At 44.2% G+C, this 24,625-nt stretch overlaps 1 protein-coding gene across 1 annotated transcript; it reads left to right on the top strand.

The window, feature by feature from the left end:
• The first annotated feature begins 1,225 nt into the window (after positions 1 to 1,225).
• Positions 1,226 to 24,608, top strand: Casc3 (CASC3 exon junction complex subunit). The gene is given in 15 exon segments (XM_027424115.2): positions 1,226 to 1,474; positions 1,476 to 1,515; positions 1,915 to 1,942; positions 2,362 to 2,399; positions 12,718 to 12,873; positions 12,959 to 13,110; positions 14,157 to 14,333; positions 14,497 to 15,182; positions 18,101 to 18,165; positions 19,288 to 19,402; positions 19,641 to 19,739; positions 19,992 to 20,206; positions 21,920 to 22,042; positions 22,342 to 22,406; positions 23,067 to 24,608. Coding segments are annotated over 14 exon segments (2,103 nt in total). The 5' UTR covers positions 1,226 to 1,289; the 3' UTR covers positions 22,366 to 22,406; positions 23,067 to 24,608.
• The last annotated feature ends 17 nt before the right edge of the window (positions 24,609 to 24,625 follow it).

A 24,625-nucleotide genomic window follows, 5' to 3' on the forward strand; every position in this document is an offset into this window, starting at 1 on the left:
CAACCAGAGTATGTTGGTGCACACCTGTAATCCTAGCACCCCGGGAGGGAGGCTGAAGCTGGAGGATCTTAAGTGAAAAGACCAGCCTGATCAGGGTCATAGACTCTTGAAGGGAAAAAAAAAAAAAAAAAAAAAAAAAAAAAAAAAGGACTCAGACCAAACAACTAAAGGACAAAGTGGCAGACTATCCTTTTCCTTATTTAGACACTAAACTTGGCAGTCTTACTGCACCATTTTAGCTTGTGATGGATAAGACTTTTATGCCTTTCACACTATTAAATCTTGCATCCTCCATTTTGAATTCAGACAGTTAGCTTTGGAGCTGAGCTCCATGACACATTTGTCTTCAGTTGAGAGAAACAGCCCCTGCAAACATTCATGATTCCTTATAGTCTCACACTGTAAATCTGGTAAGCAGCTCAGAATCCAGTTACCTCACGGCGACTTGATGTATATTATTAATGTGCACTTAATAACTTAAGTTTACGAACTATGTTAATTCGAGATAGCAGTACTGAGTTATTTTTTCACGGCTCACAAATGCGTTGCCCAAAGCATTTTCTGTCAGAGAACAACAACACATCAGGATTTTAAACACGAGATTTCTAATACCCCTAGACATCTTTTTCTTTCTTTTCTTTTCTTTTCGAGACATGATTATTCCAAAACTAGCTTCAGTGTCCTACCAACCTGAACTTGTAAAACTGTGGTAACCAGGTTGGTAAGACACTTCGAGAAAGGAAATTTTGAATACACACAGAAGACACCAATTTAGTTCTGTGTCTCCACTGCAGTTTCTCCTTTCCCCTCAATTTAGACCTAGGTGACGCAGGACTAAGGCTTTTTCACCTGGATTCGTGATTTTATCATGCTAAGGAATAAATGCAGTAAAATGCTGTCTAAAATTCAGGGGGAAACGAGAAATGGAAAATGAAAATCATGCAATAGCTCCAACGCCGCAGCGGAGCAGTAACAGGTCGAAGCCCTCCCCAAGGAAAGCCCAAGATGGCCGAGCTAAGCGCCCACAGAAGCTGCAGGAGACCGAGCCCCGCGCCCTACGCCCGCCCGCACCGGGGAAATGAAGGGCCGGGCCACGCCCCCTTACATCACCGGCATACGTCATCTCGCTCTCCCGAAAACGTGCCGCAGGGCGCAGGCCCCGCCCCACGGAAAGAGGGGCGGCCCGCCCTGGACGTGAAGCACGCCGGGACTCCTCTCGAGCCTCCCGGCAGCCTCTGCGACGGGCGTGGTGCGTAAGGTGCTGACCAGCGGTGGCCGTTCTCCGTAAGATGGCGGACCGGCGTCGGCAGCGCGCTTCCCAGGACACTGAGGACGAAGAATCTGGTGCTTCGGGTTCTGACAGCGGCTCTCCGGCGCGGGGCGGCGGCAGCTGCAGCGGGAGCGCCGGAGGCGGCGGCAGTGGCTCGCTGCCGTCTCAGCGCGGCGGCCGCGGCGGGGGCCTTCATCTGCGGCGGGGAGAGCGGGGGCGCCAAGAGCGCCGAGGAGTCGGAGTGTGTGAGTGAGCGCTGGCCGGGCGGGCGGGCGGGCGGCCGGGCGGGCGGGCGGCGACCCGGCAGGGGGCGGGGTGTGGGTGATGCGGGATGCTGGGCCTCCTGTTAGAGGGAAAGGTTATCCCGCTGCGAGTCTGCATCCACCCTGAGCCCCAGGGAAGGAGGACTGGGTGGTTTCTGAGCGCGAGGCATGCAACGCGGATGTTTATACAGAAACTGGGGCTGGAGGTGTCGAGAATCCGCCTTACTGATTGTGACTTACAGGGGTTTTCCTTTCTCCATGCCCCTAGTCAAACATTTGTGTTGATTCTTCTGTCCTCCCTCACATTAATCTGCGGGGCGGGGGCGGGGGGCTCCTCACATCTGGAAATCACAGCTCTAACCCATGTCATCTTTCTCTCAGGAGAGTGAAGATGGCATGGAAGGCGATGGTGAGTGATTTTACTTATCACGATGAGTGTTTTGGACATAAACTGAGGCCACGTATTTTTAACAGTGGATTTCTCTCAAGTCGTTAAGGGTTTTCGGGGAGTGTTGCCCAGGAGTGGCTTTTTGTACCATAGTGATAATGAGCATAGCTGTTTTTGGAAGGTGACAGATTGAGTATACTGCAGTTACTTAGAGTAGTACCACCTGCCGATAGCATAGTTTGTTTTTTTTTTTTTTTTTTTTGTCAGCATGGTCACAAACTTTTCCATCTGTAAATAAATAGAAACTATAATTGTATGTGCCTCAAAAGTTGCTGTTCAAATTGAGTGAGGATTTAGCCTGATCCAAGACACGCAGTCAGGAATGTAGTTATTTTTATTGTTTTCTTCCCCCCGTTCACATATTTGTGTTTTCCTTTCAGCTGTTCTTTCCGATTATGAAAGTGCAGAAGATTCAGAAGTGAGTGTGACAGATTCTTTTTCCTTATGGTGTAAATCAGAAAAACGTCTTTTCAAAACCTACATCTTTGTGGTACAAAGATTCCCTGACTTGTTTCTCTGCTTGTATGTTCCTCTTTTATGCTTTTAAAAGTGTGTTAGAAGGGGGGCAGTTGGTGGCACACCTCTTTAATCCCAGCTCTCGGGAGGCAGAGAAAGGCAGATCTCTGTGAGTTGGAGGCCAACCTGGTCTCCAGAGCAAGCTCAGGATAGCTAGGTCTACATAGAGAAACTTTCGAAAAAGGCTTTTAGAGGACATCTTTTTTTTTTTTTTTTTTTGGTTTTTTGAGACAGGGTTTCTCTGTGTAGCTTTGGAGCCTATCCAGGCACTCGCTCTGGAGACCAGGCTGGCCTTGAACTCACAGAGATCCACCTGTCTCTGCCTCCCGAGTGCTGGGATTAAAGAGGAGTGCCGGGATTAAAGGGGTGTGCCACCAACGCCCGGCCAGAGAAGATCTTGTTAAGCTAATGACAGCAACTTGAAGCCACTCCTCTTCAAGCTATGGGTTATAATGTTGGTTAGTTCATTCTCATACGAAGAAAGTGAGTTTCTAAGGCAGAGAATGATAAGATGCTGAAATCCTTTAAGGATGTTTGACAGTTCACTTTATAGTGTCCAGGTTGAAAAGACCTCACTTGGACACCCCCCCCCCCCAATCTGTGTAGTTTGTGGGGAAAAAAAAAAACAAAAAAACACCCCTTATTTTATAGATAGGGCTTTTTTGGTGTCTATGGGAGTGTTTCCCAAGGCAGATAGCATGTTTTGTTTTGCTTGGATAAATAACTGTAGATACTGTCAGATACCTAGAATTGTCTGTTCCAGAGCTGTTGAGCAGTCTTGTTCGTGAGTTTTGTATTTTGTGGTGGAGTTCTATTTGGGGGAGAATTGGATTTGTTCTATAAATATGTTTGTTTCATTGGTTAGGTTTTGTGATTTCTTTATTTTGTGATTCTGGAGCTTGAGCCTAGAGATAGGTGCAGTCAGAACCCTTATCCTATTAATCTCCTAGAATTTTGACTATCTTAGGCTGTATTATGGAGATGTAATAGTACCGTGGTTGTGAGTACTCATGGCTGTGAGCCACCATATGGTGCTGGGAACTGAACCCAGGTGCTCTCCAAGGGCAGCCAGTGCTCTTAACTGCTGAGCCTCCAGTGCTTGATTGTTAAGTTTATAGTGCCTCACTGTTCTGTTTATAAAGGAGTTTGGATATAATTGTGAGAGCAAGAACAGAAATGGCACAGAAGGTTTACATGCACCACATTAACTGTAGGTGACGAGAGACTACAAACAACATCGGAGTTATTTTCATTGGATTAATAGAACCTCCTCCCCATTAAATTAAATTTGGAGTTTAAAGAAGGAGTCTATAACAGGAATAATAAAAACCCAGGGACTAATACTGGTGTTCAAGCTGAAGATGAGAAAAGCAAAGCCGCCGGCCACTAGCTATTACCTTTATCTCAGGCTGAATGGGCTGTCTTCTCAGCATGGCTGCAGAATAAATCTCTCCACCAAACCTCAGACTGCAATCCCAGAATGCTGCTTCTTCCTTTTATATACCCCTCAAATCCTGGGATTAAAGGCGTGTGATCCCAAGTGCTGAGATCACCTTTGTGTAAGCTGTTTCTCTTTAGCACTGGATCAATTTCATGTAGCTCACTGTGGCCTTGAACTAACAGAGATCCATCTGCTTGTCTCTTGAGTAGCTCTGGCTGTCCTGGAACTCACTCTGTAGGCCAGGCTGGTCTTGAATTCACAGAGATCCACCTGTCTCTGCCTTCCAAGATCTGGTATTAAAGGCGTGTGAAATTGTACTTTTGATAGGGTACGCCCATGGCATGCCTTTATTGTCTGTAGGAATGCTGCTCTTTAAAAAATTATCTATCTATCTATCTATCTAGTATACCATGTTCTGCCTGCAGACCAGAAGAAGGCACCAGTTCTCATTATAGATGGTTGTGAGCCACCATGTGGTTGCTAAGAATTGAGCTCAGGACCTCTGGAAGAGCAGTCAGTGCTCTTAACCACTGAGCCATCTCTCCAGCCCAGGAATGCTGTTCTTTCTATTCCCCCCTTATGTGTGGCTCTCAATTGCAGCAGGAAATACAGTTCAGTGTTGCTGGCAGTTCAGCCTGTGGGGCCTTTCTGAAAGCTTTGAGAGGGTTCTATTCAAATGTCCCTGGGGTCCTGGATGAATGTCACAGCAAAGGATTTCAGGACAAGTCAGAATGAGGCAGTTAGTTGAGATTATTGATGAAGAATAAAGCTGGGCATGGTAGTGCATGTTTTTTATCACAGTGGGAGGCAGAGGCACGTGGATCTCTCTGAGTCTGAGGGCTGCCTGATCTACCTTTCAAGTTCTAGGCTAGCCAGAGTCGAGGAAGGGAAGGAGGGAGGGAGGGAGGGAGGGAGGGAGGGAAAAGACCAGAAACAAACCAGTAATTACCCAAGAAGGAAAATCTAGAGAGAATTTAATGAAGGTATTAAGAGGAGAACATGCCTCGTTTGTTTTTATTTATTTTTGTTTTTGAGGCAGGGTCTCTTTGTCTATAGCCCTAACTAGCCTGAACCTCTTCCTTTTTTTTTAAACATTTATTTATTTATTATATATACATGTGTGCCTGCAGGCCAGAAGAGGGCACCAGATCTCATTACGGATGGTTGTGAGCCACCATGTGGTTACTGGGAATTGAATTCAGGACCTCTGGAGGAGCAGCCAGTGCTGTCAACCTCTGAGCCATCTCTCCACCCTGAACCTTATTTTTCTTTTTGTTTTTTCTTTCTTAACCATGGGATTATGTCCTTAAATGGGAGACCTGTTTTCTTTATGTACACAAGTGGGGGGGGAGTGTTAAAGGGTCCCTGTTTATACAGAGATCACAAGGAGGATAGACTCAAGGCATAATTGTTTTTAAGAGATATATATATGCATGTTTTGCTTATATGTATGTATGTGTACATGTATTCGTAGTATGTAGGATACCCTAGAACTTGAATATTGATGCTGTGTCACTGAATGCTGGGTCTTGAACCTGGGTCCTCTGCAAGAGCAACAAGTACTCTTAATTGCTGAAATGTCTCTCCAGCCATTCACCTATTGGTTTCATGCAAGTTTGTTTTTCCTAAACCTTTAGAAGACAGTGTGGTTTAAGGTAGTGTGCCTTTTCTAACTTCACAGAGCTCTCTCTGTGATGTTGAAAAATAAGAGCTTTCTGAGGTTTCTTGTTTTTGTTCTTCTCCCCAGGTTGTTCTGGAACTTCCCTGTGCTGATTGATTTGATTCCCTTCTCAGTCTGTCTCTGTTTGCTGTTTGTTGTGTTCTAGAGGAGCTTGGCAGCTGGGTTAGTTTGACCCTTAGATTGTACCATAAGCTTTTCCATTTACATGGTAACCCCTCCTGGTCTCAGCAGTCAGTGACAGTTGGTTATTTCAGGTCCATTTACGTCTCTGCTAAACACCAGTGAGTGTTTAGCACCATGCAAATGCTATGGCTATGGGTGCTTATACGGTTAGAATTGAAGGTTTAAGACACACCTTGTAGCAAAGTTTTGTTGTAAATATTGTTTAAAGGTTCGGATTTTGCTGTGATAAAACACCATGACATGAAGCAACGTGAAGGAAAAAGTTTGTCTGGCTCACATAGTTTTTAGCCAGATTTTTCTTTAGGCCACCAGATCAAAAACAAAAACATGGAAACTTATTACTAAAACTCGGCCTTAACTTAGGCTTGTTTTTAACTAGCTCTTATAACTTAAATTCCCCATTTCTGTTCATCTATCTGTTGCCATGTGACTCGTGGCTTTTACTTCTGTATGTCTGTTCTTCTGTGTCTACTGGCAACTTCTTTCTTCTTCCCAGAGCTCTCTGTCCCCAGAAGTCCTGCCTAAGCTCTTCCTGCCTAGCTAATGGCAATCGGGTCTTTATTAAACCAATCATAGTGACACATCTTTACACAGTGTAAAGAAATATTCCACAATAGAAGGCCAAGGCAGGAACTCAAGCCTGGAAGAAACCTGGAGGCAGGAGCTGTTACAGAGGCCATGAGAGGTGCTGCTTACTTTACTGGCTTGCTCCTTATGGCTTGCTCAGCCTGCTTTCTTATAGAACCTAGGACTACCGGTCCAGGGATGTTACTAACCATATTGAACTGAGCCCCACATCAATCACTAACTAAGAAAATGCTCTACAGGCCTGGCTGCAACCCAGTCTTACGGAGGCATTTTCTTTATTGAGGTTCCCTTCTCTGATATTATTCCAGCTCTCTCAGATTATTCCAAGTTGACATAAAAACTAAGCAGCACATCTCCCCACAAAGGAAAGCGTAGGACCTAATGGATTCACTGCCAAATTCTGTCAAACTTTCAGAGATCTCCTACCAGTCCTTTTCATTTTTTCCCCACAAAACTGAAAGGGAAGTAACACTGCCAAATTCATTCTATGAAGCCAATGTCATCCTGGGATCAAAACCAGGTAAAACATAACAGAAACAACAAACCATTTTCTCAGATGAATGGAAATGCAGAAGTTCTCAGCAAAATACTTGAAGACCAAATTCAGGAACATATTAAGATCATGCGTCATAACCAGGCACTTGGGAAGCAGAAGCAGGAGGATGTACATTGAGTCCTGGGCCAGCCTGGTCTACAGATCGAGTTCCAGGATAGGCTCCAAAGCTACACAGAGAAACTCTTGTGTAGGTCGAGTTTCTTGTTCCTCCAGGTCTTGCTGCCCTTCTCAGCTCCAAATAAGCACACAGACGCTATATTAATTATAAAATTGTTGACTGGTAGCTAGGGCTTCTTATTGGCTACCCCATTTCCCATTAACCCATTTCTATAAATCTATGTATTTCCACGTGGTCTTGACTACTGGAGAATTCCCAGACCTCTTACTCCTTTGGCAACTACATGGCATCTCCTTCCAGCGCCTCTTTGCCTCTCTCCCTAGCATCCTCCTCATCTCCTAGCCCTGCCTATACTGGCCAAACAGTGTTTTATTCATCAACCAATAAGAGAAACATATATACAGGAGGACATCCCCATCACACTTGTCTCGTAAAACAAACAAGCAAAAAACAAAGAAGAATCCTACATCACAAACAGATGTCTTTATTCCAGAGGTGCAAGGTTGGTGTGACATGAGTAAATTAATGAATGTAATGCACCATATAAAAACGGCTAAAGGACAATGAATTCTCAAAGAAATTAGGGCAAGTATCTCATTCATAATAGAATTCTTAGCCAGGCAGTGGTAGCGCACACCTTTAGTCCCAGCACTTGGGAGGCAGAGGCAGGTGGATCTCTGAATTCAGGACCAGCCTGGTTTACAAGAGCTAGTTCCAGGACAGCCTCCAAAGCCACAGAGAAAAACAAAAAACAAAAACTGTCTCGAAAAACAAAAAACATAGTAGAATCTTGGCCAGATTTATAACTTGTTTCTCTCTTCCCCTCCCCCCAGAATTTCTCTGTGTAGCTTTGTAACCAAGCTGGCCTTGAACTCACAGATCCTTCTGCCTCTGCTTCCCTAGTGCTAGGATTAAAGGTGTACACCACCACTACCTGGCCCGTCTCTCTTTAAAACTTATTATTGCTATCTCTAAATAAAATGCCTGTTCTTCCAGATGTCCTGAGTTCAATTCCCAGCAACCACATCCTGTCTCACAATTATCCGTAATGTGATCTGGTACCCTCTTCTGGCCTGCAGACATACTTGCACACACATTTTTGACACTTATTGTTTGGTGGTAGGGCATACAAGGACTATAGGCTTTGAGCTGATTTGGAGTCTCCTCAGCACTATGCTGTATTGTTTTGCCCAGTTAACAAAATTAGTTTCTTTGTATTTGTGTATAATATTGGGCTTCATTTTGTAGCCCTGGTTGGCCTAGAACTCATTATGATAGACCAGGCTAGCCTCAGATTCACATATATGCCTGCTTCTGCCTCCCTAAACTGAAATCAAAGGTGTGTATCATTACAACCAGCTGAATTAGTTTCTCAATAGGAATGTACAAGTTTTCTCGTTGGCATTCTATCACAGCCTAAAGAGAATGTTATATAAAACAAAATTCCTGCCGGGTAGTGGTGTTGCACGCCTTTAGTCCTTGGGACACAGAGGCAGGTGGATTTCTGTGAGTTCAAGGCCAGCCTGGTCTACAGAGCCACTGCCAGGACAGGCTCAAGAGCTACACAGAGAAATCCTCTGCCCCCCCCCCAAATCCCTCAGTAATAGTACTGATACTATTTTTTAAATTAACTGGGCATGATAACATGCCTGTAAATGTAGCTCTTGGGATGGGCGTAACTCACTAGTTCAAAGCCAGCCTGAGCTGTATAGTTAGACCCTGCCAAAACAAAGGAAAGGAAAAAAGAAAGAAATGCAGGAAGGAAGGGTGGAGTAAAGATGGGAAACCCCTGGTTTAGTTCCCATCACCCATGAGGCAGCTCACAACCACTTGTAACTCCAGTTCTAGGAGACCTTAAGCCTCCTGACAGCCACAGGTTTGTGTATATGTATGGTGCACTAGCATTCAGGTGCACACATACATACATACATAGAATAAAAGTAAACTTAAGGTTGAATTTATGTGCGTAGAGGAGCATATGAAGTATGTATAAACACCAAGCAAGCTCTTGTTTGTCTGCTCCATAACCTAGGATTAAGGAACTTACTCAATGATTACCATCCTCTCATCCCCAATAGAGGGAAAACAATATAATTGCACAGGATGAAAAGAACCAAGGGTGCTTGCTAAGCTGTAGATAAAGACTGGATTGTCACAGAGCAGGTGTAGTGAAGCTTCTTTAGTTCTCCATCTCTTCTGAATTGTCACTCAAAATACTTTGATGACAAAATATCCAGATGATGAGTAGTTTGGAGTGTAAACAGAAATGGAAAGAATGGGAAAAGGGATTAATTGGCTTGTTTGTTTAGGTCAATAGACGAGCTTAGCTTTATTTGAAAAAGGTACAGAACATTGAAACCTTCTGGCCTAGCCAGGACTCTCACATGGTATCGTTGACTAAACCCTGGTAGGCCAGCTTGAGCCTGAAAGCAGTCTGATTTAGGTTAGTTGCCAGGTACAATAGGAGAATAAGAGACTAGTGTGCATACATCTAACAGGTGGTAGAGGTTTAATATATCATTAATGACTAAACCAATTTTTTTCTCTCCATTTTCCAAGACAAGGTTTCTCTGTAGCTTCAAAGCCTGTCCTGGAACTCAATTTGTAGACCAAGCTGACCTTGAACTTGAAGAGATCCGCCTGCCTCTGCCTCCCGAGTGCTGGGATTAAAGCTGTGTGCCGCCACCAATGCCCGGCACTTTCTTTTCATTCTTACAGCTCTTTAAACCTCCCTCTGTAATCTAGTATCCTAAGCATTAGATTTGGAGAGAATGGGAAAGAGTATGACCATGTTTTAAAGCCACTGATTTTCTCTATGTAGAGCTAACAATACCTTCATTTCCTGTCCCATTTTAGTTTCCTAATAATACCACCACTCCCCCCTCTAGACAGGGTTTCTCTGTGTAGTTTTGGCTGTCCTTGAACTCAGGACAGAGGTCCTGCCTTCCTCTGCCTCCCCAGTGCTAGGATTAAAGGTGAGTGCCACCACCTACCTGGAGACCTAACATTCTTTGTTAGGATTATTCGTGTGTGTGTGTGTGTGTGTGTGTGGGTGGGTGGGTGGGTGGGTGGGTGTGTGGGGGGGTGTGTGTGTATGGGGGTGTGTGTGGGTGTGTGGGTGAGTGTGTGTGTGGGTGTGTTAAGAGAACAGAAAAAAAATGTGACCAGGCGGTGGTGGCATTTGCCTTTAATTCCAGCACTTGAGAGAGGCAGAGGCAGGCAGATCTCTGTGAGTTCCAAGACAGTTAGAGAAATCCTGTCTCAAAAAACTTTTTAAAAAAAAGGGGGGGCGGTGAGCTGGAGAAATGACTCAGCCGTTAAAGGCCAACCTGGACTACATAACAAATTCAGGCTAGTGAAGACTATGTTGAAAGACCTTGTCTAAGAATATATGGGGTAGTAGTGGGGGAGTAATTGTTCAGAGTGCTCATACATTTCTTTGTTTTCATTTCTATGGCAGGTTGATAGCTAAGGTTTTCCAGATAAAAAATCTTAAATTTTAGGATATTATTGTGTATGGTGTTTGTTTTCTCTGGGAATCTCATGCTGTAGAAAATTCAGTTCTCCTATTAGAGACATAAAAAATACAATCTTAGAAGCTGGGCATGGGAGTGCACATCTTTAATCCTAACACTTGGGAGGCAGAGGAATTATTCCAGGCCACCATCGTTCAAACTGGCCTGGGCTACATAGTAAGACTCTTGTCTCTAAAACAAGAACAGACTGATGTGACCTGGGCCTGTAGAGCACATAACTCAGTGGTTAGTGTTTGTCTTGCTTGTTTGAGGCCCTGAATTTGCTTCGGGGTAAGGAGGGAAAAAGTAAGTCAAGAACTGTAAGCAAGCTGGGACTGTAGTTCAGTGGTATAATAAATATATCCCAGGCCCTGGATTCAATCCCTAGCTCCACAAGAGGGACATGGAGGCCCTTCAGATTACTCAGTGAATGAGAGACTTGCCATAAAGACTGTCAGCCTGAGTTTAGTTTCTGGACTCTACATGTGGAAGGAGAGAACTGACTCCCAAATTGTCCTGTGACCTCCACACCAGTCATGGAAACCTTTTGTCTTCATGTTTTCTCAGTCTGGTTCTAGAAATCCTGAGAGTTGGAGATCCTAGATTCAGAAGATCTCTATGTAGGCTTTTTTTGGGGGGGTGGGGGCGGATATTAATGTGATACCCAGGCTAGTCTTGAATTCTCAATCTTCTCACTTCAGCTTTCTGAGTTGCTAGGGTTATAGGCGTGTGCCACCTTAATGAAGTTACATAATCAGAAGGATTGGTAATTTCTACTCTAATCCATTTTTTAAAAGCAATTGCTTATGGGGTGTGTGTGCTTGTGTGTGTGTGTGAGAGAGGGGGGGGAGAACACATGCTGTGGCATTCGTATGGAAGTTAGAGGAGTGGGGTTAGGTTTTCTCTTTGTACTGTGGGGGTTCTGTAGCTCAAACTCCAGTCCTTAGGCTTGGCAGTAAGTGCAGTTACCCACTCACTCAGCCATCTTGCCAGTTTGCTAAAACATTTTGAGATGAGAAAATTCTTAACTTAAGCCGGAGTGCTATTATTAAACACTGTGTGTTTAAGACTTGCAAAGGAGCCAGGTAGTAGTGGCACATGCCTTCAGTCCTAGTTCTTGGGAGGTAGAGGCAGGTGGACCTCTGTGAGTTCAAGGCCAGCTTGGTTTACAGTGCTAGTTCTAGGCCAGCCAGGGATACACAAAAAGAGAGAAAGGCACTATCAAGTTAGTCTTCCATCTGTAACCCCTTGCTCCTTTCCTTAGACTACCATTGTTAAAAATTCCTGTGTGTGTGTGTGTGTGTGTGTGTGTGTGTGTGTGTGTGTGTGTGTGTGTTATATAGTACCCTGTTCTCGAGAAGTTTGGTTAAGAATATTGGCTTGGGGTGTGTATGCCAGAAAATGATCCCATTGCCTTGCCATGCTAGGCAAATACTCTACCACAGAGTTAATAACCCCAGCCCTTTTAATGCTTACTTTATTTTATTTTATTTGGTTTTTTTGAGACTGGGTTTCTCTGTAGCTTTGGGGGCTGTCCTGGAACTCACTTTGTAGACTAGGCTGGGATTAAAGGCGTGTGCCACCACCGCTTAGCACTTGTTTTATTTTTATTTGGTATGTGTGGAGGCCAGAGGACAACCTCAGGTGTCAATCCTTAGAGCTATCTACTTTCTTTAGACAGAGTCTCTTATAAGGACCAGAGACTCATCAATTAAGTCAGGTCAGCTGTCCAGCTAACCCTGAGAATCCTGTCTGTGTCTCTTGAGCTCTGGGATTGCAGGTGTGTACCACCATGCCTGACATGGATGCTAGACTTAGGTCCTCATGCTTTTGTGGCAATCATTTTATTGCCTGAGCTATCTCCCCAGTCCTTGTGTTTTGTTCTTATGGGGCAGAATCTTATGTAGCACAGGATGGCCTCAAACTTAATGTGAGTTGAAAGTGATCTTGAACACCTGATCTTGTCTCTACCTCCCAACTGCTGGGGTTATAAACATGTATAACCACCCTCCCTGTGGTGCTTGTTTTTAATTCCAACGCTGTAGTAAAAGTTTGTCAGGAATTAATTCCAGAAGAATAGAAAATAAAGATTCACTATTCAGATCTTATCTCCATAATTAACAAGGATACCTTTTCAGGGTGAAGAAGGAGAATACAGTGAGGAGGAAAACTCCAAGGTGGAGCTGAAATCAGAAGGTAATGATGCTGCTGATTCCTCAGCAAAAGAGAAGGGAGAAGAAAAGCCTGATACTAAAGGCACTGTGACTGGAGAGAGGCAAAGTGGGGATGGACAGGTCAGTACATAGTGTAGTCCTCCACTTGGGGGCTGGCATAGGGCCTCTCACTCCTTGGAAGAGTAAGGAGTCCTTTATCTTCCAGGAGAGCACAGAGCCTGTAGAGAATAAAGTGGGTAAAAAAGGCCCTAAGCATTTGGATGATGATGAAGATCGGAAAAATCCAGCGTATATACCAAGGAAAGGGCTCTTCTTTGAGCATGATCTTCGAGGGCAAACTCAGGAAGAGGAAGTCCGGTAACAGCCATTTTATGCTATTCCCACTACTGCTAGCTTGTGCTGTATGCTTAAAGTGTGTCAGATGCTTTGATGACTTCTTCACCTGCCTCGTTTCCTTTATTACTCAGAACATTTTAAGAGAAGTGTTAGGGTTACTCCTCCTGTACAGATGAGGAAAATGAAGCTAAGCATGGTTTCATATATATACTTGTAGTCCCAGCACTCAGGAGCCTGAGGTCAGCTTGGGCTACATAGTGAGACCCTGTCTCACAAAGCAAAAAGAGAAAAAGAGGTAGGTGTAGTAGTGTGACATCCCCCGCATCCCGGCTCTCAGGGGGCAGAAGCAGGAAGATCTCAGGTGAGTTCCAGGCCAGCCAGAGTTACATGGTTAGACCCTGTCTTAAAAAAAGAAAAGGTTTGGTAACTGTTGGTGGTAAAGGAGTTGGGATCCAGATTCTAAATCATTAGACCTCTACAACCTTGAACCTGTGGCTCTCTTGAGATAGGGAGTTTTTAATAGGCTACATTTTAGTAGAGAGATAATTTTAAAGTATTAATTATCTCAAGGCATCTCTGTTGTTGGTTGTTTTTACTCTTGACTTTTGGAGGAGGCACCACCCAGCTCCCAAATAATCACACATGAAGGCATATTTTTACTTAGAAATGCTCAGCCTTAGCTTGGCTTATTTCTTGCCAGCTTTTCTTAAATTATCCCCTCTCCATCTTTTGCCTCTGGGTTTTTATCTTTCTCTGTTCTATGTACCTTTCTTTACTTCGTACTCTGTGGCTTGCTGTATAGCTAGGTGGCTGGCCCCTGATGTTCTCTCTTCCCAGATTTCTCCTGTTTAGTGTCTCTGCCTGCCAGTCCCACCTATCCTTTCTCCTGTCTTGCTATTAACCGTTCAGCTCTTTATTAGACCAGTCATGTTTTAGGCAAGCAAAGTAACACAGCTTCACAGAGTTAAACAACATAAAAGAATGTGTAACACATCTTTGCATCATTAATAAATGTTTCACAGCATAAGCAAATGTAACACAACACACTTCTGCTTGGTTTGGTCCAGACCCAAGGGACGTCAGCGAAAGCTATGGAAGGATGAGGGTCGCTGGGAGCATGATAAGTTCCGTGAAGATGAACAGGCTCCAAAGTCCCGACAGGAACTCATTGCCCTTTATGGCTATGATATTCGATCTGCTCACAATCCTGATGACATCAAACCCCGGAGAATCCGGAAGCCTCGGTAAGGAAGTTCAAGAGCCTAGATTGCTGATATTTCAAACTTCTTTGCTTTTCTAAATGCATTTCTAATCTTTTAAGTGACTAAGTATAGCACTTACTCTCCCTTACTCTCCGTGTGTATACATGGAGGTCTCTTTTCTTACGTTTTGCTTAACAATTTTCAGATTTGGAAGTCCCCCACAAAGAGATCCAAATTGGATTGGTGATAGATCAAACAAGTCCCATCGCCACCAGGGTCCTGGGGGTACCCTACCACCAAGGACATTTATTAATAGGAATGCATCAGGTACTGGCCGCATGTCTGCATCCAGGAATTATTCACGATCTGGGGGCTTCAAGGAAGGTCGTACTAGTTTCAGGCCTGTGGAGGCTGGTGGGCAGCATGGTGGCCGGTCTGGTGAGACTCATAAACATGAAGCTAATTACCGGTCACGACGTCTGGAGCAAACCCCTATGAGGGATCCATCTCCAGAACCAGATGCTCCGTTGCTTGGCAGTCCTGAGAAAGAAGAGGCGGCCTCGGAGACACCAGCTGCCGCTCCTGACACTGTACCACCAGCTCCTGACAGGCCCATTGAGAAGAAATCCTATTCCCGGGCAAGAAGGACCCGGACCAAAGTGGGGGATGCAATGAAAGCTGCTGAGGAGGCTCCTCCTCCAGCTGAAGGGCTCACTTCAGCAGCCACAATCCCAGAAACAGCTCCTCCTCCAGCTGCTAAGACTGGGAACTGGGAGGCTCCAGTAGATTCTACCACAGGTGGACTGGAGCAAGATGTGGCACAGCTAAATATAGCAGAACAAAACTGGAGTCCAGGACAGCCTTCGTTCCTGCAACCACGGGAGCTTCGAGGTAGGCATTGCAGGCTGGGGACTAGATTTTACTGTGTCACTGGGACTTCACTCCCAGGGGTGTAGTTTCTGACGGAAAGCTCCTTTCCTTAACATTCTGTCTGCCTGTCCCACTACATACATGCACTTAACCATCAGGACTTAGCTCCTCAGTCAAGATTCATTTTCTCTTCTTATGCAGAGGGTGACAGAAGATAGTTCTTCAGACTGTTTGAGCCAGTGGCTAAATGCTTAAAAGCAGAAACCTTTGAATTTGAATCTGGATATTTTGTTCTAAAAGGAAAGCCTTTCTAGTATCCTTTTTTTTTCTAGAGACACTAAAGCTACATATAGTGCTGGTGCTTTTGAGTTTTTGAAAATGTGGCTAGAAGGAAGAGTTGAAATTGTAGTTAATCAATTTTAAAAACTCATATAGCAGTCAGAGGTGGTTGCACACACCTTTGATCCCAGCACTCGGGCAGAGGCAGGTGGATCTGAGTTCGGGGCCAGTCTGGTGTACAGAGTGAGTTCCAGGACAACTAGGGCTACACACAGAAACCCTGTCTCAGAAAATTAAATAAAAACACATATAGCTAGCAGGGATGATTTAATTTTTGAGATCTAGCCCAAACCTGATTGATTGATTGAGATTTGGTTTTGTGTGTAGGTGTTCTGTCTGCATGCATGTCTGTGCACCATTTGTGTAAGCGCCCACAGAGGCTAGAAGAAGGTACCAGATCCCTTGGGAATAGAATCTTAGATGGTTTTGAGTTGCCATATGGGTGCTGGGAATTGAACCCAAGTCAAGGGCAACCAGTGCTGTTAACTATGGATCTATCTCTAGAACCCTCTAGGCCAAACTTTAAAGATTGGAAATCTTAGCTGGGCGGTGGCGCATACCTTTAATCTCAGCACCTGAGAGGCAGAGGCAGGCAGATCTCTGTGAGCTCGAGACCAGCCTGGTCTACAAGAGCTAGTTCCAGGACAGCCTCCAAACCCACAGAGAAATCCTGTCTCGGAAAAAAAAAAAAAAAAAAAAAAAAAAAAAAAAAACAAATCTTAATGAGCACTGGAATTTTGGCACTCTACTTTGGTACAAGTGATTTTATTTTGTTTTCTTTTAGGTTTTTTTTTTTTTTTTTTTTTGGTGGTGGTGGTGGTTTGTTTTTGTTTTTTTTTCTCAAGACAGAGCTTCTCTGTGTACCTTTGGAGCCTGTCCTGGCACCTGGCCCTCGCTTTGTAGGCCAGGCTGGCCTCTAACTCACAAAGATCCTGCTGCCTCTGCCTCCCCAGTGCTGGGACTAAAGGCGTGCACCACCACAGCCCGGTGTCTTTTAGTTTTTGAGATTATAATTACATCATTTTTCCCTTCCCTCCTTCCAAAGCTTCCCAGATTCTCTTCCTTATTCTCTTTGGAATTCATAGCCTCTTTTTTATTAATTGCTGCTACATGCATATAGCATATGCATATTATACACTTATATTCCTAGATACATAATTATTCACCCTGCTCAGTCTGTATGTTACTTGTATGTATGTTTCAGGGCTGACTGTGTGGCACTGGGTAGCTACTTGGTGTGCTCTCACCTGGCAGAAGACTTGGTACTGATTAGTTGCTGGTAGGTCCTTGTATGGGGTTATGGCCTGGTAGGTTTTTCCACTGTCCACTTTGGCATGTCTGGTGGTATAGTCCTTGTTCAGCTCATGTTTGTGAGAACTTTTGGGTGTAGCTTCTGATGATACTAGGAAATAAAATCTCTCAAGAAACACCCTGATCCTCTGGCACTTTTCTTCGCTCCCCACCCCCCATCCCCAATTCTTAGGTGTGGCAATTGTTTTATGGATGTACTGTTGGAACTGAGTTCCAAAACTGCATTTTGATTGGTTGTAGTTTCATCTGTTGCAAAGAAGTTTCCTTGATGGGTGGTCAGGACTGCATTTGTCTGTGGGTATAAGGATAGATATTTAGAATGTAGTTAGAGATTATGCTGACAGTAAAATGGTGGTTGTAGGTTCTCTTCCAAATCCATGACTTCACTACCTTGGGTAGCTGGCTAGGTTTCCAGTACCAGATATGGTTTCTCTTATTGAGTGGATCTATTTTTTTCCAAGACAGGCTGTTGAGTGGATCTTAAGTCCAATTATAGAACTGTTGTTTACCACCAAGCTCTGTGTACCACTACTATATCCTTGGGTTATCCATGCCAGGCTGGTCATTGTTGTGGTTTATAGATGTCTTAGCTGGGTATTGTTGATTGTGTCCTTCCTTTGGAAGTTTGCATCATGCCTTCTGGTACCACAAGTGTTAGTTATCAGGGAAGAGGCTTTCAGGTCACTTCCATCTTGGGAGCTTCTGGGCTGCGATACAGGTATTTTTTGAGCACCAAAAATGAGTTGATCTCTGGGCATAAAAGTATAACTTTTGTACTGATGCTCTGCTATCTTTGTGAGATTGTCTTTTTTAAACTAAATTTTTTTTTCTTTTGGGGGCTGGAGAGATGGCTCAGAGGTTAAGAGCGCCAACTGCTCTTCCAGAGGTCCTGAGTTCAATTCCCAGCAACCACATGGTGGCTCACAACCATCCGTTATGAAATCTGGTGCCCTCTACTGGTGTGCAGATATACATGGAAGCAGAATGTTGTATACATAATAAATAAAATCTTTAAAAATTTTTTTCTTTTTCTCTTCTTTTTTTTTCTTCTTTTGGTTTTTCGAGACAAGGTTTCTCTGTGTTACTCTGGCATTCCTGGAACTCACTCTGTAGACCAGACTGACCTTGAACTCAGAGATCCCTCTGCCTCTGCCTCTGCCTCCAGAGTGCTGGGATTAATGGCGAGTGCCACCACTGCCCAGCTGCACTTGTTATTTTCTTGATGGTACCTCTGACTCCTATTCACATACATCTACATTCAACCAGTGACTTTTTTTGGTATATTACAGGTATGCCCAACCACATACATATGGGAGCAGGACCTCCACCTCAGTTTAACCGGATGGAAGAAATGGTACAAAAATGGGAAGAAAGAGGACTGGGGCTGTATATACTCAGTGGTAGAGAATGCATGATACCCTTGATTCAACCTCCATTATTGTCAAAAAAAAAAAAAAAGTGTTGAGATAGAATCTCCCTGTTTTGCTCTGGCTGGCCTGGAGCTCCCTATGTAGACTAGGCTGGCCTTGGACTCAGATCTATCTGTCTCAACCTCCCAACTAAAAGGTGTGTACCACCATGCCTGGATCTTAGTTACTGTGACAGAACACCATGACTAAGGCAACTTATAAAACAACTAATTGGGCTTCCAGTTCCAGAGTTCATGATGGCAAGGCAAAGCCATGACAGCAGAAACATCTGAGCTTACATTTTGATCCAAAAATCGGAGGCAGAGAAAGCACACCTGGAATGGCCTAGTATTTTGACATACCTCCTTCAACAAGGCCACACCTCCTAGTCTTTCCCAAACAGTTCCACTATCTGGGGAGCAAGTATTCAAATGTGGGATCACTTGAATTGAGACCACCACTGGCGGTCACTGTTAAAACCAAAACAAGCTCTTTTTATTGAGATGGTCTTATGTCCTTTAACACAGACTGGCCTTGAATTTATAATATAGCTCAGGTTGTCTTCAAACTAAGGCCTCCTGCTTTGATTCCCGAGTTCTGCAGCTACAGGCTTAGGCTATCGTGCCAACCAGTATATGTTTTGTTTTGGTTTTTGGGTTTTTGTTTTTTTTTTTTTTTTTTTGCCTGCATGCATGAGGGGTATCAGAAGCCCTGGAACTGGAGTTACAGATAGATGTGAGCTGCCATGTGGATGCTGGGAATTGAACCGTGATCCTCTGTAAGAACAGCCAGTACATTAGTCACTGAGCCATCTCTCCAGCCCCCTAATATAAGTTCTTGATAGCAGTTTTTACACTGATTATTCATGGGATTTGTTTTGTTTTAATTTGAACCTCAGAAATGTAGAGGGTTTAGGTTTAAATTCTGGTATTTTTCACCAAATTTTCAGTCCATCTTATACATATTTATTAAGTACTGCCATGTATCAAGCTTTACCAATCTACAGCAGGTAGGATTTGACATGAGAATTACCCTTCTGGAGTCTTAATCAAATCTCTTTATCTCAGGGTGTCCAGGGTAGTCGAGCTAAACGTTATTCATCCCAGCGGCAGAGACCTGTGCCAGAGCCCCCTGCTCCTCCTGTCCATATCAGTATCATGGAGGGACATTACTATGATCCATGTGAGTTCTTTTTTATTGTTGGGATACCTTTCTTGTCAGCATAAAGGGAATTAAGTGCCCACCCTTCTATCTTTTAATTTCCCTTCTGACTTCATAGTGGTTATCTCACATTGTCTAGTTGCAATTTTTTTCTTCATATGGAAGATTTATTTAGAACATCAGAGGTCTGCAAGACAGAAAGAGTTGCTGATGTGGTATGAAGGGTTGGGGTTTATAAGAATCTTAACATATCTTACAGTGCAGTTCCAGGGACCAATCTATACCCATGGCGACAGCCCTGCCCCACTGCCTCCACAGGGCATGATTGTACAGCCAGAAATGCACCTTCCTCATCCAGGTAAGCTTGCATTCCTCTTGTATGCTTATGGTGTGCAAGGATCTGTGTTAGGGACTCTACAAACCTTACCTTTCCGCACTATCCTGCTATCCAGTGATGCTGACCACCCTGACTGCTTATGTAGCAAACTCAGTTTTAAGTCTATCTTAAGGACTGCAATCAAACTGTTGTGCTCCGTGGTCCAAGTTAAGCCATCCCATGATAAAGGAAGGTATCCTCCTTTACAGTTTTTGTTTGTCTTTCTTTGCCTAGGTTTACATCCCCATCAGTCACCAGCACCTCTGCCCAATCCGGGTCTCTACCCACCACCAGTGTCCATGTCTCCAGGACAACCACCACCCCAGCAGTTGCTCGCTCCTACTTACTTTTCTGCTCCAGGTGTCATGAATTTTGGTAACCCCAGTTACCCTTATGCTCCAGGAGCATTACCTCCTCCTCCACCTCCTCATCTGTATCCTAACACACAGGTAAGACACTTAATTTTTTTAGGTATATATCCTTTAAATTATTACACAAGATTGTGGTAGGGGAAAATGTTACAAGAATTTTACACGATTATTTCAATGCCACTGATTCTCCTGTGTGGCACTAGGATGCCCCTTGGTGGTCAGGAGCTGGAAATGCAGGTTATGTAATGTCTACCATTGCTTCTGATTTCCAGAGTATTTTTTGTTTGATACAGGCTATCTCACATGTAGCTCTCACTGGCTTGGAACTTGCTATATAGACCAGGCGGACCTCAATTTAACAGAGATCCATCTAACTGTACCTCCTGAGTGCTGTGATTAAAGGCATGCACTTCCAAGTGTGGACTTGTTTTTTGTTTGTTTGTTTTTTGGTTTTTTGAGACGGTTTCTCTGTGTAGCTTTGGAGCCTATCCTGACACTCGCTCTGGAGACCAGGCTGGCCTCAAACTCACAGAGATCCGCCTGCCTCTGCCTCCCGAGTACTGGGATTAAAGGCGTGGGCCACCAACACCCGGCGTGGCCTTGTTTTTTGTTTGTTTTTCTTTTTCTTTTTTCTTTCTTTCCTTCTTTTTTGAGGCAGTGTCTCACTGACTGGAAATATATTTGGTCCTCAGCCTCTGATTCCTAGGTGCTTGGGAAAACCATGCCTGTTTTCTCTTCATTTTCTTTCAGTATATTATAGGTATCCCCATGTGTCATTCAGCTGTACGAATTACTGTATTCTTCTGGATAGCATATCCTATCCCTGTCCTGGGGGCACTTGATACCATCTGGCATTTAGAATGCCATCACTGAGCTCAGCCTTTCTATTTGTCAGCTAATGAAAGAATTGGGGGGCTGGAGAGATGGCTCAGAGGTTAAGAGCACTGACTGCTCTTCCAGAGGTCCTGAGTTCAATTCCCAGCAACCACATGGTAGCTCACAACCATCCGTTATATGAGATCTGGTGCCCTCTTCTGGTGTGCAGATATACATGGAAGCAGAATGTTGTATACATAATAAATAAATAAAAATCTTTAAAAAAAAAAAAGAATTGGAAAGAGTGGGACACTACATTAAAGAATGGAAGCTGGGTTAAGGGCACTTGCTCTTGCAGAGGACCCAGGTTAAGCCCAGCACCCATGGCAGGCAGCTCACAACTGCCTGTAACTGCAGCTCCAGGGGATCTGATAACTTCTTCCTGGCCTCTGAGGACACCAACATGCACTCTGATGGACACTGTCTAGTTAGAGTTTCTGTTGCTGTGAGACAAAAGCAGAAGTGTGACACATGCATCCTGGGGAGGAAAGGGTTATTTGGCTTACACTTGTGCATGTTGGTCATTGAAGGAAGTCTGGGTGGAAACTTGGAGGCAGGAACAAAGGCCAAGGAGGGGTGCTGCTCTCTGGCTTGCTCCTCATAGCTTGCTCAGCCTGCTTTTTCTTTTTCTTTTCTTGGTTTTTTAAGAAAGGGTCTCTCTGTAGCTTTGGATTCTGTCCTGGAACTCACTCTGTAAACCAGGCTGGCCTTGAACTCACAGAGATCCGCCTGCCTCTGCCTCCCGAGTGCTGGGATTAAAGGTGTGCACCACCACTGACCGGCCTCAAAATTGTATCTTTTAAAAATTAAAGTTCTTCGGTGCTTTTTATTTTTGCAGCTAGCTAATATTTTCTGTTTCTCTTAATTTGGGTTAATTCTTAACTTTTTTTTTTCTCCTGGCTTATGGGATCCTAGGCTCCATCACAGGTGTATGGGGGAGTGACCTACTATAACCCTGCCCAGCAGCAGGTGCAGCCAAAACCCTCCCCACCCCGGAGGACTCCCCAGCCAGTGTCCATCAAGCCCCCTCCACCTGAGGTTAGTCTCCCTCCCACACTTGAAGCATGTGGGCTTTCTTTCTTCAGGGGGTTTCTGTGGGGGGTCTTTTTTTTTTTTTTTTTTAACTTGTTTGTTTTGAGACAAGGTTTCTCTGTTTATGTATTCCTGGCTGGCCTGGAACTTGATCGGTAGACCAAGCTAGCCTGGAACTCAGATCCAGCTGCCTCTGTCTCCTTGAGTGCTGGGATCAAAGGCGGGTGCTACCACACCCGGCTAATGGAAGTCCTTTTTGTATATGATAACAGATTCCATTTTTTTTTTTTCTTTTTTAATTTCAGGTTGTAAGCAGGGGTTCCAGTTAATACTGAGTTTGCAAATATTTTAAATGTAACATCATGTGAAAGTAAGTACTCAGTGTACTGTGATTCTTAGTCTAAAACTAATTCTCACCCTTACGTGTTTAATAAAACCACCTAATTAATGCTTTACATTATAGTCATGAAATATCTCAGGGAAATTGTTTTATGAATGCATTGGGCAGAATTGAAGAAAACCCATCCCTACCTTCAGAGTTTCATATAGGAAACTGAAGAATAAAAATACAGGAGCCCAGTCTAAACTAGATTAAGGAAAGAAAAAAAAAACTGAATTTAAGTTGTTACAGCCAGAGAAGCCAATTCTAAAGATTTGAGAAGATATTGGCTTTGGGGCTGTTTCCGGGTTTTGGAGGAGTGTGTTTTGTTTAAGAAAAAAGATCTCACTATATAGCCCTAGCCGGCCTCAAACTTTCCATCTTCTTCCTTCCACCCCTGACTGCTCAGATTACAGGTGTGGGCCGCCACACCTGACTCTGGGATATTTTTATTGCTGTTGTTTTGTTTTGTGGTCATTAAAACACATTATTTAGAAGATGTGGGTGTAGCATGTTCAAGGTCTTGGACTTGATCCTTGGCGCCAAGTAAACCACATTATTTAGAAATGTGGCCTTCTGAGAAGGGTTATATATGAATACCCAGAGAGCCACTGACACTCGGTTCTTCCTTTCTAACTCTCAATACAACAGGAGAGGTGAAAACTCGGGGGGAAAAGAGAAATACGGGGTGGCCCTGCCAGCCGACAGTTGGAGGATGAGAGGCCCTCTTCCTCTGAGGACAGGCCTGCTAGAGAGAGAAGAAACCTCCACTCTTCACTTGAGCTGCCTGGACTCAGGGGAGCAGAGACTGGACAGCCCAGGCTTCAGAGTCTATTCAGAAGTCTACATCTCACTGTTGTTTACTTTCTCCCCGGAGATCCAAGTGTCTTCTGCTCCCAGGGAAGTTCCTTCCTGCTTATTTGTTTGAATGTTCATTTTTAAAGCCTAACTTACCCTTCTTAAACTAATATTCTTAGTTTTTTCTCCTTTTCCCTGCTCTATCCCCTGACTTTACATGAAACAAGTTCATTCTAGTTTACTACCCTTTCTGGAGTCCCTTTTGACTCCTCCCCAACTCCCACGTAATTGAGAGTGTATCAACCAAGTGTAAAAATAGCTGGCCTTTTCCTTGTGATTGGTCTTTATTAGTCCCTTAACTTCTCTAGCTCTATGGAAGCTATCTGCACGAAGTGTCCCACTGTAGAGGAGGGGTCAGAGTGGGTGAGTAGGAGCCCTTGTTGGAGGTGTGGGTCTCACAAATCTGAGCCTCCTTCAGTACCTCTATTCCGATGGGCTTCATGCCTCCAAGGGGGCAGAATCTCTACTGTGGAGAGAGAGAACAAACTGAATGCTTTTGTGAGAAGGGAGGGTGGAGTGAGATCCTCTGCACGACTAGGGGAACACATGGCCGAGTCCTCAGGGCTGTCTTTGAGGTAAGTGTAATTAGTGGGCCCTGCTTCTTTTCTTTACATCCCTCCTACTACACCCCCTTCCCAGTTGCTGTGGACCAATGCATCTCTAGAGACAAATACTATCCAGCAGTCTGTCTGCCTTGTCTTTTGCAGTTCTTCTCCATGCCTTCCCTGCTACAAGTGTTTTTAGATGTTCTACCTTACTTTCCCCAAATTCTGCTCCTGTACTTGTAAACAGAAAGTAACTGTATCTGGACTTAAATCCTAAGGAAGCAAGTCGCCTTCTGGGCAAAGGCTCTCCCTCTTATCATTCCTCTTCATGGCACCAAACCACATCCCTGTGCCTCTGTGGAAGTCCATTACTGCAGCACTATGCCTGCCAGGGTTCTTACAGAACCTGAGGGAAAAAGTGGTGGCTGTCCCTCCCCAGTAATGTCACTGTTTTTATTCTTCCCTCCTACAGCTGGCCTAACCACTCTTGAGTCGGGGGTGGGGGGTAACCCCCAAGGAGGAAATAACTAAGAGGTTATTCCTGGGATAGCTGGTGGTTGTGCCTTTTATAGGCTTCCCTTTGCCTTAAACCTGAAGATGTTTCCTCAAGCCTGTGGGCAGCATGCCCAGATCCCCAGACCTTAAGACACTGTGACAGTTGTCTGTTGGTCCACTGTGTTTAGTTGCAAAGATTTCACCATGTGTGTTGTTTTTGTTACTGTTTTAAAGGGTGCATATTTGTGATCAGCATTGTGACTTGGAGATAATAAAATATAGACTATAGACTTGACTCTGTTGCCAGTTTTT

Source organism: Cricetulus griseus, chromosome 7 (genome assembly GCF_003668045.3).
Source record: "Cricetulus griseus strain 17A/GY chromosome 7, alternate assembly CriGri-PICRH-1.0, whole genome shotgun sequence".
NCBI classification, from domain to species: domain Eukaryota; kingdom Metazoa; phylum Chordata; class Mammalia; order Rodentia; family Cricetidae; genus Cricetulus; species Cricetulus griseus.